A 17,745-nucleotide genomic window follows, 5' to 3' on the forward strand; every position below is an offset into this window, starting at 1 on the left:
CTACCCCAACTCTTAAGTCGGCACATTACAGGCATGCACTTCACCCACGTCGTGCCAAGTAAGCTGTCACGCTTTAAGATGTTTCTCTGTTCATGTTTGTTTGTTGCGGTTGCACCCGACTCAAGAGCCGCATGGCTCACAGGGCTATACCTCATAAATGAAAACTTTTAACTTGAAAAATATATACGGAACAGGTATGTTCCGGAAAAGCTGTCCGTAAAGCGAATCGCATATATATAATATAATTGGAGGTGCGTTCCGATGGCAAAAATAAAAATTAAACCCAAGACGCAATAAAATCACAGCTAAGAATGCAGCAAAATCTTTTTAAGCACATTTAATGGAAAATCGATAATGTTACTATAAAATATTGTTAACAAGACTCAAAATAAGTCGAGAAATACAAATTATCTACTGTACTTACCAGAAACTGTGATGAAATGTGTATTGTTTAAATATGACCTCCAAAAGATTACAATTTAGAGATTCAAAATTCCGTGAATGCAAATTTAACGCAAGGCCTATCAAATCCGTTCCCTAATTTATAATTTACGTTGTCGAGAAATTTCATGTACTGAGTTTCCGTTTAACAAGGGATGACTGTATTTCACTCTTAAGATTATTAGGCATTCATTTCATTCGACAAACACATTTACATTGGAGCAACTGGCATTTAATTCAGATGCGGGAAAATACGACTGTACACTTGAATGTGAACATTTTATACAATGGTATTTACAGCAGATATTTACAAGACGCGCCCGCAACGCATATGCCGGTGGCACGGGGATTGCATGTCGCTCAAAAGTTGACTCGGGAGGGCTAGACATCAACTATGAAAAAACTGAAGGCGAAGCCTCTGCCATTGTGAATCGGGATCCAGTTGGCGGTATGCTATTCATTTCATGGCGGAGATTATGTTAACACCTTGCAACCTCGGAATGAAAATGTGGCGAAGAAAGTGCTGGTATATTTATCCAGCACGAGGTGGTGAGTGTGAGTTAAGGCAATTGTGCAGGATTGGAGGAGGGCAGATGACCCGAGGCGGGAGTTCGGGAGTGGCAGCCAGAGTTCGGTGACCAAGAGGAAGAATACCCTAAGCCAAGGTGGTTGGGATTCCGCTGTGGCGGAATTTCGGGCGTCAACTGCGCGACGGCTTTCGAATCTGCCGGAAGGACGGAATCGATCGATCGCTCTGGTGCGGAGGCATCATTTTACGAGGTGACAAACAAAACCTCGGTTCCAGAACTCCTGTGAGTAGCAGGCATTACAAGCTCGAGTGACTGTGGAAAGGCCCTCTCACCCAACATGAGATGTGGCTGTGCACAGAGTGGTTGGGCACACGTTAAGCAGCCAAACTGTAGAGGTCTCACGCTCATTGCATCCTCAATTGACTGAAAACCCAACTTTTTTTTACAAAGGTTTTTTTTGGAGTCATTGGGAACCGGTATGAAATCATCAAAGCACCATCCTTGAGAGCATGGTGGCTGGAGCCTCGATTCAAACACAAAGCATCAGCAACATTGGCAACATGTCCTATTTAAATAAACCGTTTATTTATCTCGGAAAGCTACGCTAAGTCTCCATTCATTTTCAGAAGCATCCCTGAAATTGGCCAATTCCTTGATGACAGTGCCAAGCCAGGTTGTCTCTGTCTTCACTTGAACAATGGAGCGGTGCTCATCTCAATTAGCGGCCTTGCTTGAGCAGTGGAAACGGCACACTCCCATGGCAGGGGCCAGTCTCTCCATGGGACGAACACCACCAACCTCCCAGGAAGCTGTACATATATTTGATTTCCTCCAAAGTGACGATTGAGCTGAAGTCGACCCCTGACCAGGATTTCGGCTTACAACTCCCCCGATCGCGAGCCAATCGCCGTAACAACGGCGCCACCTGCGGCATCGCCGTGAGTCCACGACGGGCGCTACGAGGGCCCCAGCTACGCCGGGCAAGCCCCGCCCTCTTACTTAATAACCTTCCGCAGCCAGTCCGTGAAGGCCGACACGTTGGTGTACCCTGTGGGCAAGCCGGCTCTGCCCTGGCACCCGCCAGAGTGGCCCCAGCTCACAAGCCCCAGCAGGTGCCAGGGGCCACCAGGCCGCCCTCCCGCGCCTCGCGTCGCGGTCGCCGCGATCCCTCCGGTCTCGGCCGGGCACCACGACGCTTCGCCCGAGCCGACGGGCAGCGCCGGCGCGCAGAACATCCTGGCGGTAACGGGCACGGCGGCGCCGCGCGCCTCCAGCTCGCGCTCGCACTGCGCCGTGCCCATGATGGAGATCTGCGCGGAGAGCGGGCGGCCCGCGTCCGTGGCCGGCCCCGAGCCGTTGGAGGAGAGGCGCCACCCGGAGACGAAGGCGGCGCCGGAGGAGGAGGAGGAGGAGGAGGAGGAGGAGGACGGTGACGCCGCCGGGGTTGTGGCGGTGGACGAGCGGTCAGGAGGGAGGCACACGGGCTGCACACGATCCGACAGGTCAGCGCTGCCCGAGAGGCGGATCACGGCCAGGTCGCCGTCCAGCAGCACGGGGTCGTAGGCGCGGTGCACAAGGATGTTGGAGACCTGGGCATGGGAAGGGCCGATGGGGTCAGGTGGACATATATCATCAGCCATGCGCCAGCCAATTGCAATTCAACAGTGGGTAAAGGTATGCCCATGGCATGATGGTGATGGGGATTTATTTGACTGTGCTTCACCACGCAGGTCAGTCTGGGCTGATGAAGGGAGGGCAGGACTGGGTGGAATATCACTCACCACTGATGTTAGCCATAGCTGGGAATCGAAGCGGGACGACTCGGTTCATAGCGAAGCGTGCTAACCACTATGCCACCGCTACAACCCATGGACATACGTAGTATGATAAAATGGGGCATAGATACTTTGAAAGGATTCATTTTCTCTTAAATATGAGACTGTGATTCCAGGGCCTTGCCAATATTCTCTGTTAATGTTATGATCAATCTTTTATTTTTAATTGTAAGTTTAGTGATTTATACTGAAGGAACTTATTTCCTCTTGCACAGCATGTCACTGGCTCATGGTACATCTGCAGTGAAACGTGCGTTGTGAATGGGAAATTAAAATAGTGTGCGTATGTATGTTGAACTTATTTCACACCGTGCGTAGCCAACCGTGCTAATCGGAGGTGCGAGATGATGATGAGTGATATATATTTACACGAAGGGTGAGAGAAACAAGCAAACAGAGAGGCGGACACAGGCAGACAAAAACAGAAAAAGTAAATATGTAGATCAGGTGCTTTCGTGACTGCAGGAATTACTCTTTGTTTTTTTCGGTAAAGTCACGTAGAAATAATAAAAATAAAATTATATAATAGCATACGGCGTTTCGATTGCAACACAAGCAATCATCATCAGGTACAGAAGAGCTAAATTTCAGAGAGAGAGGAAACACAGAACCGCAGATATATATACAGACCTTAAGTAGAGGCAATTAACACCGACACACCAGGGGACACAGAGAGAGACGGAGCACACTAAATCAAACAGGGTTTAGCAAAATTTGGAAACTATATAAAGCAACACAGACGGTCGGTTAAAACACAATTAACGCATGGCTGGTAGATTACGCTATTTCAAAGATTGCTACATTGTAAGTCAAGTGTGAAATTTAAGAGAGTGATGGAACACAGACCGTAAAGAGACCTAAGGGGAGAGACAGGCACACAGTGAAGAAGTGAAGCCGCATCTCTGTGACGACGCCTTAAGTAGCCAGAGACTGTGGGGCTGGCACTCAGAGACAATGGGACAAAAAAATTTAGCATGAAGAGAGCAAATATCAAAGGACGGTGAAGGTAGAGGTCGTCACACAGGTGGCTGTGGAGGCTGTACGCAGCGCCCACTCGGAGACACAAGGCACAAACACAGGCAGAGACAACACAGCGACACAAACACCAAGTCAAGACACAAAGGCAGATACACCAGCAGAGAAACACAAAGACACAGACTTCATACCATCCCGTAAAGGTGGTTCGAACTTGATTAGGTGCTTTCGTGACTGCAGGAATTACTCTTTGGGTTTTTCGGTAAAGTCACGCTGCGTACAGCCTCCACAGCCACCTGTGTGACGACCTCTACCTTCACCGTCCTATGATATGTGCTCTCTTCATGCAAAACATTGTTTTTGTCCCATTGTCTCTGAGCCCCAGCCCCACCGTCTCTGGCTACTTAAGGCGTCGTCACAGAGATGCGGCTTCACTTCTTCACTGTGTGCCTGTCTCTCCCCATATGTCTCTTTACGGTCTGTGTTCCATCACTCTCTTAAATTTCACACTTGACTTACAATGTAGCAATCTTTGAAATAGCGTAATCTACCAGCCATGCGTTAATTGTGTTTTAACGGACCGTCTGTGTTGCTTTATATAGTTTCCAAATTTTGCTAAACCCTGTTTGATTTAGTGTGCTCCGTCTCTCTCTGTGTCCCCTGGTGTGTCGGTGTTAATTCCCTCTACTTAAGGTCTGTATATATATCTGCGGTTATGTGTTTGCTCTCTCTCTTAAATTTAGCTCTTCTGTACCTGATGATGATTGCTTGTGTTGCAATCGAAACGTCGTATGCTATTATATAATTTTATTTTTTATTATTTCTACGTGACTTTACCGAAAAAAACAAAGAGTAAGTAAATATGTAGCTGGATGGAGACAGATATATATGAGTAAACAGTAAAGGTTATTGTAGAGGATACTGAAACTTATTGTTCTGAAGATAATGAATGCCTGTGTATAATGTAAGAGGAGAGTATGGTTTTTGTAATTGCGATGTGGAAGTTGTGATGGATGGGGCACGCGTGCAAGGGGGGAAAACGACCGTCGGGAAAGGTCTTGGAGGAGCACCCAGAGATCAGTGACAACTGGATCTGTGCACTACTTTTACATTTCAATTTGAAAAACTCATTTCTCGAGAACTGCTTTTTGCGTTTAGTTTCATTGTCATTGAGCCGCACCTCCGATTACCGGCGGCTGGATACGTACGGCGTGAAAGAAGTTCAACACCCGTACGTACGTACGTGAGGCTCGACCCGGTCAGGTAAGAAGAAAACCAGAGTGTGGTGGACGAGCAGGAACCGCGTCCGTGCCCGTCGGCACGTTCAATGCAACTCCGCGCCGGTAGCCCCCTCCCGACCGCCGGTACCTTGGCGATCTGCTCGGCCTTTCCATCGCCGCCGTGGCCGCCGCCCAGCACGACGCGCACCTCGGTGCGCTTGAGCGGCGTGGACGTGCCGAAGTGCGTGACGCAGTGCGCCGTCGACACGAGCGATCGCTCGCTCACCAGCGCCGCGGCGCAAACCAGCAGCCAGGCGCCGTCGGCCCGCGCCCCCGTGCCCGCTCCGACTCCCCCGCCTCTTCCTCCGCTGCCACCATTGTTGTTGCCGCCGCCGCCGCTGCTGTTGGTGTTTCGGCCGCCGCCCGTAGGTGTCCGCACCTGCCGGTAGACGGCGGCCTTCCAGGGCCACGGGGTCCCCGAGATGTTCCAGCCGTCTGCCCTGCCGCAGACTGAGACGACGATGGGTCAGGCCGTCACTCCTTGATGGTGGCGACGATGACTGCGACGATAGCGACTGCAAATATTGTGACGGATGGCGATGATGATGATGATGATCAGAGTGATCATGATAACCGCAAATATTAGTTAAGATTACGATGGTGATGACGATGACTTCGGTGGCTGATAAAAAAAAACAACTGTAATCAATGCATGCTGATGAAATTATGAAAGTGATTGCCTACTAATTGATATATATATACAGGGTTCTTCAATAAAAATGTTAACATTTATGAGAATTTGTAACAATACCACAAGAAATGCCCCTCCGGGCTCTGGAGACTGCCTGGAGCAGATTCCAGGCCACGTGTTGACAATGATGCTGAACAAGTGCAGACTTCTTTGACGTTTTGAAACTATTAACATGCATTTGTTATCATGTTACAGTGTAGTATTATCCGTAATTTTTTTCATCAAAAACGATAGTCCTTTAAAAAGAGTTAACATTTTTTTCAAGCACACTGTAGCATTGCGATTTCCTATCTAGTGATGATTACAATAGGATATCTTCATCCGTCAGTGGATTGATACTATTTGGTTCTTTCGGTAAAGTCACGTATATAGAAAATTCATAGATCACGACGTTTCGATCACAACACAAGCAATCGTCTGAAGGTGTGAGAGAGAAAGCTATTGAAACAAGGCCCGACATGGGTGCATGATGTTGATTCAAATAAAGTTGACTAATGAAGACATTTATTCATGATGACTATATCAATTTAGACAAAAAAATGATGATGATGATGATTGTGATTGATAAATACAACGCGCTGCTTTTGCTGACAATGGTTATTTATTGCAATTATTGATTAATAAATGACTGCGATAACGATTACAACTGATTTTTGGATATTATAATTTTTAACGAATGATAATAGAGCTACGTTGTGGGCAACAGAGGGCAGACAGCAAAGTCCATCGTCGCACTGTACTTCTATGGTTCCCTTCACCAGTCCGTACTGACCAGCACGGTGAAGTATGGTCAAATGATCCCCATGGCCAGAGACACAGGCAAAACCTTTGAAGTTTGGTGGTAGCCTACCAGTGAATGCTTCACGGTGGTTTGTGGATATATTGCAGACGTTGATCATTGTTATTTCATTTCACGGGGCGTGAGCCATGCAAATTAAATCTGGAGAACTTGTAACGTGCTCAGACATCGGAGGAAACCGCGTCGAAAGATGGCCAGAACCGGTGACAATTGCCAAAGCTCTGTGGGCCTTTGTTGGAATGTTTTTTCCAACTCCACTAATGGGTGTTTGCACAGGTGAGAGGAAAACTGGATTTTCCGGGAAACAAAAAAAACATTCCTGCGAGGAGGGCATTAACACTCAATCCCCACGAAGAGAGAAATGAATCACAAAAATCGATTGTAGGTATAAGATCGCGTGAATGTAAATGTGTCGATAAACCCGCCCACCACCTGACACAGGCAATAAATAAGGTTTGTAATCAAAATATTCCAATTCTTTTACAAGCACAGCACACCGGTGTGTTGGAGAGTAAGCCCACATGTTTTATATTTACGTGATCTAACCCCAAAAACCTTTACTATGGATAATATTGGTCGTGAAAGCCGACTAGATGTTAAACAGAAATTTACCAACTTGCTACACTGCTATACCTAGGCAAAGCAGGAGATGGCGACCCTAATCATCCATGGACAGAGAGAGAGTTTCAAGGTGACTTGCGTGATCCACCAACTCCCGTCTCCAAATTGCTCGAGTAAGGAGTGTGCGCCGCACGCGTGCCATTGGCCAGGGTGGCGTTCGCGCATCCGCAAAGCGATTAGCAAGGTTGGCTACATACGGTACGGCAGAAGTTCAACGTACATATATGCATGAGTATTATGTGGATCAAGCGGTATTAGTGATCAACGGCAGTTGTAGTGCTTAACGCACCGCGTCACCCGCGCTCGATTCCGGCCCACAGTCAACATCCGTGGAAAATATTTGAACCCGTCCTGGGCCTCACCCTAGGTCGACTCAGCCTTAAATTACGACGTGTTGCGATGTCGTAAAACATTCGCAATGGGGGAGAGGCGGGCGGGCGTGGTGCTGGCCACCCACCCCCTCGAGTGCCGGTGCCGCCCTTCATCGGTGCTGCTACACCCTAACAGCACTTTCCCCCAACACAGTGGCAGATGTTAACTACCTCACCTGGTGTACAGGAGGTCTTGGGTTAGATCCCAACCCTGACACCTCTATATTTGGAGTTTGCATGTCTCTCTCCCAGTAGTTGCATAGATTTTTCTCCGGGTCCTGAAGTTTTTCCCTCCACGTGATAAGCCACTTCGTTGAGCTATCATTTTACGCGTAGGCATAGCGACCAATATTATCCATAATCGGGGTTTTTTTTTGGGTTAGATCGCGTAAATATAAATGTGTCGTTAAACCCGCCACCGCCTGACACAGCCAATTTGTAAGGTTTGCCACGTAAAAAAAAAAACGTGTCAATTAGTTACTAGTTCAACACACGGGTGTGTTGGAGAGTAAACCCACAACATTTACAATTCCGAGTACGCGATCTAACCCAAAAACAAACAAACACAAAAAAAAAACCTCTACCACGGATAAAAAAAATCGTTCAGTTAAGTTTAAAGGCCCCACGGTGGGGAGTGTTCAGGGGGACCATCGTGTTGGCGGTCGTGGTGGTAGAGGGGGTGGTTGCGCGTCGTACCGGGCACGCAACGAGCCGCCTGCCCGCTCCAGCGGCCCGTTCGGAGGCACGTGCGCCGCGCGCTGCCCGTCTGCTGGTACCAAGCGGCGGGGCAGCGGAACTCGAGCCGCGCGTGCACCGGGTAGAAGCCGGGGGCCAGCGCGCTCTCGTTGGCGCCCGCAGACGCCGCCGCCGCCGCCGCCGGCGCCGCCGCCGCCTCTGGCTCCAGCACCACCTTCTTAGCCCCCTTCTTCGGAAAGAGAACTCTCTGCACCGGTGTGGTCCTGATGGGAAAGCATCATCATCGTCGTCGTCATCGTCGTCGTCATCGTCGTCGTCGTCGTCACTGTAGGAGACAGTGTTCTTCACTCATTTTCAGAGGGGCGCTGCGCGAGAGGCCACCAGCCGCTGCCGGCGGCTCGCGGGCCTGGCGGTGAAGAACGCTGCTCGAGCCATTATCATAACGCGAATGTCTGCTGGCTTGCTGCAGAGGTTCACGGTTCGAACCGTGCGGCTGGCCCGGTCAACACTGCGGGTGTATTAACCGCTCGCGCCACGCGCTCCACGGTCGATGTTAGAGCTCCCGTGATGTTGGCTGTAAAAGAGCAGGGCCTTGTATGCTTGTGTAATGGTCCAAATTTGACAAATTTCTTAATTTGGAGAGAATAACATACAGTGACATGGCCCCTACTGGCAGTAGACTATATACATGTGCAAGCCGGTGCTGTGTATACCTTGCGTCGCATAGGCACGGATTCTGCTGGGCATCTCCGAGGCTATATCACTGCAGGGCAATTAAACTCTTTAGATGAGATGTGATATATAATTCGCTTTTATATGCTTGAGGCGTTTAAACGTCCGACAAAAAAAACCAAATCGTAATAAAAATCGATTACAGACTGCGCCAATGACATGCTCATCGTGCGTGACGTCAGTCAACTTCAAGGATATCATCGATCATCAGCTATTAATCCTCAATCATTGAATCTATTAATTGTCATCAATAATCAGAATATAACCATCGCTGTCCTGATCTCAATTGTTGATCAATAATATCATTGCCCATCGTCGTCACCATCATCATGCGTGACCAACAATTGTGTTAATAATAATTTACATGTAGTTGTGAGGAGCCTTTCACTAATGACTCAAAGGCGCCTTGTAAAAATAAAGACAAGGAAAGGTCAAGAGAGACGGAGAAGCTAAATAGAATTAACTGACTTAATAAGATGTCTTCTTGGTTCTTTCGGTAAAGTCACGTAGAAGGGAAATAATAAAATAATAAAAAATAAAACATAATAAAACCAATTATAACGACGTTTCGGCCACAACACAAGCAGCCGTCCTCAGGTGAAGAAACATAACTGTCGGAAAGACAACGCTCCAAATGCGAAATGTCGTGAGAATTTTATTTTATTGTGTTTTATTTTTATTATTTTATTGTTTCCCTTCGACGTGACTTTACCGAAAGAACGAAGATTAATCCCTGCAGTCACGAAAGCTTTAAATAAATTTTTTATAAGGTGTGTTTTAAGACGAGACTTAAGAGTATCCACATTATCGGAGAAACACATTTTACAACGCTACACTACCGCTCCCCACTACACATACACACATACATTCCACAACCGTGGCACAAACACAACAAATGCCCCCCCCCCACCCCAGGAACGCAGCCGGGATCGAGGTTCGCACAGAAGGGCGGAGTCTGGAGATCTCAAGGACCTTGAGGGGGTGTACGGATGAATATTTTCATCGCGAGTCATCAGATATCACCATCGTCGTCGTTACGAAGCAACACTTCCGTCAACATCTGTTGTTTTCATCAATCATTGAGATCCTTTCCATTCATCATCATCATTGTTGTTTAGGCGCAAGCACCTGTTACATTAACCTGTTCAAAACGATATTTCGTGACTGATGCACATTCATTTATAACCACGTTAAATAATAAAATTAACATAGCAATTAGACTTTATGTTGCAAAACACCGTGTCTTTTAATTGCTGTGATACAAAAAAGTGCCATTGATTAAGAAAAAGATAAAATATTACATGTTGAAATTTTTTTTTTACATATATATGACTTAAACACAATTGTTAAATGCTGTAGATCGCTCGCTCTCCAACACACTGGTGGTGGTACTGAATTTGTTGGCCGCTACGGTTGGAAGGGAGAATTTGCGACACATTTTATTTTTGCGATCTGATCCCCCCAAAAATATATATTATGAATGGAAAAAAAACTATTATTATATTTGAATAGAAAAATTATGTTTTGTTAAAATCTACCTCTGTTTGGTCGGTCTCGGCTTCATCAGAACAAACGTCATTGGAGGTGGGACGTGTGGGAGCCTGCAAGCTGACTCACACACACAGCACAGACAAACACAAAGATCCCCCGTATAGCCTTAACAGGCCGTTGGGACAAGTGCTGTTTGCGAGCACCTATGAAGACCAGCATGGCACACGAAGGGGTGGGTGGCGAGCACTACGCTCAGCCGCCTTTGTCTCCCCAGTGGTGGTGTTTACACCCTGCACCAGGTACTCATTGGAGGCTGAGTTTACCTAGGGGAGACCCAGAACCGGTTCAGATAATCGCCACTGGTGTTGACTGTGTGCGGGAATCGAACTCGGGTCGCCAGGTTCGTAACGCGGTGTGCTAACCGCTGCGCCACTGCTCCGCAACTCACGCGGAATCTCACACAAAGCGACGATGCGAGTCAATCGCTCCCAACACATAACGTGGTGGCCTCGACGTCGGCACTCTCGCCGCTGAAGCAATCCATCTGCACGGAGCTATTGGTTTCATTCCCACGACGGCCACCAACGCAGTTGCTTGCGTGCATCTGTCAACACCTGCGATGAGCACGGTTGGCTACGTTCAGTGCGAAAGAAGTTCAACATAAGTACAACTGTGTTGTGGATGCTCACGGTTCCGATTGATGAGAGATGATGATGATGATCTCAGTCGCGCGAACAATAGCTGCACACAAAAACCACCCTGGGGGGAGAGTCTATTTCGTACGTTTGTATGTTGAACTTATTTCGTGCCGTACGTAGCCAACCGTGCTAATCGGAGGTGTTCTTGTTGGTTAAAGCCCTGAGTAATTCGTGGGAATTCCACGTTCGTATGGCCGGGGGCAAGTATTTCCATAAGTCCAAAGGACAACTGCTGTAATCTTCCCAAAGGGCTGATTCACACGGACGGGATGTGAACCTCCAACCTTCCTGCTTGTGCGCTACACACTCAAAACTGTGGCGTTGCAAAATTATTATTTTCGCTTAATTTGGCTTAATGTCAGCTCTGAGCGCAACAAAAAATATTCACCTCTGCAATGGATGACTGATAGGTGCAGGATCACTCTCTTGGGAGGATGTGGGACATCTTCCGCTGGGCCAGAGAGGCCTCACGATGAAGCAGAAGTCCGAATAATGACGCAGGCAGAAGTCAGTGCAGTGAGTTGCGAACGCGAGCCATCGACTCATGTATTGTCACCTTCTGGAGTGGCTTCCCTGACCCGATGTTGATGCTCTGCTGAGCTCTGAAACGTCTGTTTAGAGTACTTGGCTGCAATAAACTTCCACGTGATAAGCCACTTCGTGGAGCTTATCATTTGTGTGCCAGTTTGGTTCTGAAAAAAGAGCTGTACAGCTCAACGGGCCTTACCTGGCAAAATAAAAAAAAGAGTTTTTTTAAGAATCATGGGTGGCACTCACGACACGATCACCGCGGTCGTTGCTCCATACGCCGCGTGGACGGCGCGTCTCCGCGTCACCGACACGCATTTCGACTTGCCTCATTCAGACATCGGCGGCGGCCCCCGCGGCTGCCCGGCTTTCCGCGGTTCAAATACGCAACCTGGGGCCCCCCGGCGCGGCTCGGCGGCACGGCGGAAGGACAAAAACAGAAGAGGCGACGGTTGCCGACGCTCCGGAGCTCTCTCACCTTTGACGCAGGCGGCCGGGCGGCCCGTCCACGCCCCGTTGGCCCCGCAGGTCAGCCACCCGCCTCGGCCCTGCCGCACGTAAGGGGGCCGGCACGCCACTTGCAGGGTGCTGCCCGCCCGGTAGCCGCCGGCGCCACCGGTGCCGCGCTCCTCGGCCGGCGCGCTCGCGTTGCGGTCGATCTGCCCGTTGCGGGGAAGCCGCGGCTCTGGGCAAAGCCTCTCCTCCTCCACTGCGAGACGCGCAAACGAAAAACGCGAGCCGCTGTGAACACGTTGGCGGCGGCGGCGGGTGGGGTGGCGGGGGTTGTGGAGTGGCGGCACAGCGGGTTAGCGTGCTACGCTGCCCACCGACATGACGTTAGTTCGATGGTTGACATGACAGCTGAATGGTGGCTCACTGCATTTGATCCGATTAGCACAGTTGGCTACGTACGGTGTGAAGGAAGTTCAACATACCAACATACGCATATGTTTGTTAGTGGTGGGTTTTGTTGCGATGATCCATGGCTGTAGTGCAGGGTCTCCTGCTGGTTTCAAACGCCAAATAACCATCGCGGGCAAAGCAGTCAATCTCATTGTGACTGGCGCTGATTTGCAAAACATTTTTATTGTTTTACCGCAAGACGGAGTGGGGATGTCCCAGGTCCCATCGAGCTGACACACGGCTGAGATGTTGCCCTGGAGAACGAAGCCTCCGTCACAGCTGAAGAACACCCGGTCCCCAAGGCCAAAGTCCTCCCCTTCGATCTTCAGATTTCGCGGAAGCTTGGGTCGTCCGCACATCACCACTGCCACGTGGGGGGAGGAGAGACGCGGCCATCAACACACAGAGCGAGCCACCTCGGAGGTGCAGTCTCACCTGTGCAATGGGCTGAGGGGCCTAGCAGAAGGAAGCGACGATGAAGTGTGGTGGCATCGACGGCTTGGGGCCCTGATGACCTCTTTACCTTGTCCTTGATTTTCACTGAGTCGGACTCTCAGCATGGAAGACGCTAGTTGTGGAGGAGAGCCGAAGGATTGCGTCTCATCAAGTCAAGCCAAAATGTCTCCCCGCTCAAAACGAGAATTTTTTTTATCTTAGCTCGTCTCTGTCAGTGACCCTAAGCCAGTGATGGAAAGATTCCACATTCCTATGGTCAGTGCCAGTATATAAATTGGCCAGCCAACACATTGACCTTCCACAAAGTGGTGCTCACTCTGCGGACCCCCAGATGAATGTGGGCTTGAGTCACATCGTTGATAATTTTAAACTGTGCTCTCAAGATTTAATTTCAAAAGGTGACAATGCTACATGCAATCTCCCTTTGGTCAAAATAGCATCGCGTCTAAGAATGCTCCGAGAAAATGACATCTCACAACTACTCTACTTCAACGTACCTCTCTCACCCACCCACTGCATGATGCTCCCTCACGCTCAGCAGGACTGCTTTCACCACATGTGAATCATATGATACGTTAACACTCGCTAACTCTCACAGGTGGCCAAGACGAAGTGAGTGAAATGCGCAGCGGCCTTTGGCTCACCTTGGAACAAAGACAGTCGCCACATCGCATGCTTTCAGAAGCACTTCTGCAGCCGTTTGGAATTCTCTTCCTTCCGATATTAGGAAGCAAATGGAGTTATGCACTATTAAATCTAGATTGAAAACTAATTTCTTTAGAGCAGATTTTTTGTGTTTATTTTGTTGTCCTTCCCCGCACCTCCAATTAGTACAGTTGGCTACGTACAGTGCGAAAAAAGTTCCACATACATACATGTAGATAGTGCAGTACTCGGTGACCTGATTGAAACCATAAACTCACGAAGCAATGGGTGTCTGCCCCTGATTGGAACCAGAAGGTCTGTCCCACGGACCACTTGGCTACCTCTTCTGACTGTGCAGGCCGTGATTATGAATTCAGATGGCCAATCAACAGCAACTGTTACAGATTCAGTTCTAAGTGATTTAACCGTTCAATTGCCTTTTCGGAGAGGTGGTGAATAAAAAATGTATATATTTGGGTAAGTACGAAGGTCCATGGTTTTGGTATTTGTAGCGCATAAAACATAGGGAGCCAATTTTCCACCTATTCATCAATAATTCACCACATCTTCCGTGGTCTGCGCAGATGTGGTTAAGTGCTACCCATTGTTTCTGTGGGAGATTGAAACCTGCCAGTGGCCTCACTTATATATATGGCATTTTTCTATTTTATGGCAAGCTTTAATACCACTAAGCACTGACACCGACATGGATTTTCTTTCCCCTATCATGCTGCCGGTTGTGTTAAGCATTAATGTCCTGGCTATTTATTGATATGGTCTAAGAGGAGCCTACCTCTCTCACAGAATGAGCCCGTGTATCCCGCCAGACAGAAGCATTTGAAGAGTGTCGAGTTGTCCAGAACACACGTCCCATCATTCTGGCAGGGCGAGGACAAACACGCTGGAAAAAGGGGCGACCGCAAACAACCGTGTCAAAGAGCTGTTTCGAGCAACTTGCAATACAACAAACTCATTGTGCGTTGTTATAGAACAACGTATGCATGTATATATGTGTAGTGAGTCACCTCTGAGATACTAATAGGAGGAGGCAACACACGTTTATTCCACACTCTTAACACTGTTCACACACGGGATAACTATAAACGGGTCAGAGCAGCCGGCACGCTGTCTGACCCACAACGCCGGAGACGAAGACGTAGCACGTTGGGTTCCACTCCACCGACAGACAGCCCTGATCCAGCCTCGGGACTTCCCTTTTATGCCCCCCCGGCGTGGCCTGGCTCCGCCTTTGGCCATGCCCCATTCTGGAACCTCCCAGAAGGTTCTGGGCCACCTTCCACGTGTCCAATGCCTGGCTCCGCACTTGGCTACGCCCCCTTCTGGAACCCACCAGAAGGTTCTGGGCTATACCTCACGTGTCCCCTCGGTCACCTTTGCCCCACAACCTTTACCCTTATCACGTGCTCCACCAGCCGACCGGGGTGCCACGTCCTCATATGCCCCCTTCTGCCAGCAGCCAGCGCCACGCACCCGAGTGACCCACTCCGTGGCATTGCTCTGCTGGCAGAACGGCTGCCACACCCTGCTCTGCCAGCAGGTCGGCCATTATGCCCACATTCCCTCTCTCTGTCAGTAACCAGCGCTACGCACCATAGTGACCCATTCTATGTCACTACATATGTACGGTGAACCTCTTTCGCACCATAGGCAGCCGTGCTAATCGGAGGTGCGGGGGAAGGACAACAACACTAAACGCAAAAAGCAGTTCTAACAAAACGAGTTTTCAATCTCGATTATTTAAAAGTGCGTAGCTCCAGTGGCTTCCTAATATCGGAAGGAAGAGCGTTCCAGACGGTCGCAGAAGCGCATCTGAAAGTAAGCGAGGGTAATGTATGTATGTTGAACTTCTTTCGTACAGTATTTAAACGAGCACCCATCTCTTACTGCATGCAGTGTAAAATAACAACAACAGCTGCCGTTTGCCACTAAGTCGTGGTGACATCACCACAGTGCTTGTGCCAGGCTAGGTGCACTTTCAGGCCCCGTCAAGTGTCCAAGGCTGACTGAGCATCGTATGGAGTGACAGACCAGGTAGCTTCTACACAGTGTTACCCAGCAGATAAAAATATAATACCGTTTGACTTATTCAGAGTGAGACTTCTATTTACAAACCGTAACTAGTCATAAGCACATTGTCCAGGTGTGGGAACTACTCCACTCTCACCACCAGTGTCCCATCACTCATGGGGAGGTGAGGGCGTGGAGTAATCGATTATTTCGGTGGCAAGAAGTTAACTGCCTCGCCTACTATACAGGAGTTTGTGGGTTTGATCCCGACCCTGACTCCTGTTTATTTGGAGTTTGCGTGTCTCTCTCGCCGTGGTCGCGTGGATTTTTCTCAAGGTCCTCCGGTTTTTCCCTCCACATTTAGAAACACGCATTTAGAGTATTCGGATGCTATACATTTCCACACAATAAGCCACTTCGTTGAGCTATCATTTGTGGCCAGGTCACTTCTGAAAAAGAGCAACTTAGCTCAGTGAGCGTTACCTGGTAAAGTAAAAAATATGTAAATTTTGATTTAAAGCTTTCGTGACTGCAGTAATTCGTATTCTTAGTTTTTTCGGTAAAGTCACGTTGAAGGGAAACAACAAAATAATAAAATATATATAAAACAATAAAAAATTATCACGACGTTTCGACCATAACTCAAACGGTCATCTTGAGGTGTGTGAAGATGACCGTTTGAGTTATGGTCGAAACGTCGTGATAATTTTTTTATTGTTTTATATATATTTTATTATTTTGTTGTTTCCCTTCAACGTGACTTTACCGAAAAAGCTAAGAATATAAAAAATATGTAGTTTCATAGTTTACGTAACATACGGTATGTTCCCGTGCATGCACACGCAAATGCACGCAGGCACGCATCCAAAACGTACATGGCTAATCATGTGTAAGGCTAAGATTATGGTGGTTACAGAAATGGTGAATTTATTTAAAGTCTTTGAAATATTAAAAATGTATGTACGTCGTTGGGGGGGGGGGGGGGGGGGAGGAGTTAGGGGATGAGGGGGGGGGGAAATTCCATCCAATGACCTTTCCGTGGATTATTGTGAATTCTACTCAAACTTACTGTGCCCAAAATTGTAGCCTCGATTACGAATCAAATTTAAAATGAGTTTGTTATGTGATGAGTTAGCTCTGCAGTTGGTGTAATGGATTTTTCCTCAGCAGAATGGGCAGGTGCCAAGACGTGGGCATGAAAATGCTGCTCCGACTATTACTCAGAATTAGTTTAAGAACGCAAATAAACAAAAAAATATTTTCTCGCAAGCAGCGTGTGTAACAACTGTGGGTCGCTGAAAGTCACACAGCAGCTCATGTTGCCAAACTATGGAGTGCCACGGTAGCGAGGAGATGTTATCTCCCTCGCCTGGTACGAAAGAGGGCGCGGGTACGATCCTGCTGTATATTAGGGGTTTACGTGTTCTCTCTTCCCGTGCTTGTAGATTATTGGGCTGCTACTACTATAAATTCCCACATATGATGATATCAGCGACTTCGATGCGCCATCACGTGTGGCCAGGTCGCCTCTGAAAAGGAGCTAATAGCTTAGTGGGATTTATCCGGCAAGTAAAATAGGTTATAGCTTAGTTCGTGGAAGATTATCGGAGCAGTGGGAGGAATGTCGTAAGTCGTCCTGCGTCGTTGCCTTTTTGCACGCTGGTATCAGCCTTATGAAGGATCATCGGCACGGTATAGCTGCTATGTGATCACAAATATATGTCGGTGTCACACTTAACATGGATCGGGTCTTCAGAAAGTAGATACGAAAAATACATCGTATATTTAGACAACAGAATGACAGACCGGCCTCTGGTGGTGTCTCTAGACAATAGACTGACAGACCAGTCTCTGGTGGCGTCTCTAGACAATAGACTGACAGACCAGTCTCTGGTGGTGTCTCTAGACAAGAGAATGACAGACCGGTCACTGGTGGCGTATCTAGACAATAGAATGACAGACCAGTCTCTGGTGACGTCTCTAGACAATAGACTGACAGACCAGTCTCTGGTGGCGTCTCTAGAC

The 17,745-nt window shown here is 48.3% G+C and overlaps 1 protein-coding gene across 3 annotated transcripts in view; it reads right to left on the bottom strand.

Moving 5' to 3' along the window:
* Nucleotides 1-321: 321 nt before the first annotated feature.
* PAMR1 (peptidase domain containing associated with muscle regeneration 1) overlaps nucleotides 322-17,745 on the bottom strand; it is a 54,956-nt gene continuing 37,532 nt past the window's right edge. For 2 of the 3 annotated variants that reach the window (XM_032959870.2, XM_076069394.1), the window contains 7 exons: nucleotides 14,486-14,593; nucleotides 12,785-12,955; nucleotides 12,167-12,397; nucleotides 10,510-10,579; nucleotides 8,240-8,502; nucleotides 5,150-5,511; nucleotides 322-2,560 (listed from right to left, as the gene is read on the bottom strand). In XM_032959870.2, coding sequence (XP_032815761.2) covers nucleotides 1,967-2,560; nucleotides 5,150-5,511; nucleotides 8,240-8,502; nucleotides 10,510-10,579; nucleotides 12,167-12,397; nucleotides 12,785-12,955; nucleotides 14,486-14,593 — 1,799 coding nt within the window. In that variant the 3' untranslated portion in view covers nucleotides 322-1,966. The other variant, XM_076069393.1, reaches the window with a different exon arrangement.

Source organism: Petromyzon marinus, chromosome 24, assembly GCF_048934315.1.
Source record: "Petromyzon marinus isolate PM22_M1 ecotype Great Lakes invasive population chromosome 24, UKy_Petmar_22M1.pri1.0, whole genome shotgun sequence".
NCBI classification, from domain to species: domain Eukaryota; kingdom Metazoa; phylum Chordata; class Hyperoartia; order Petromyzontiformes; family Petromyzontidae; genus Petromyzon; species Petromyzon marinus.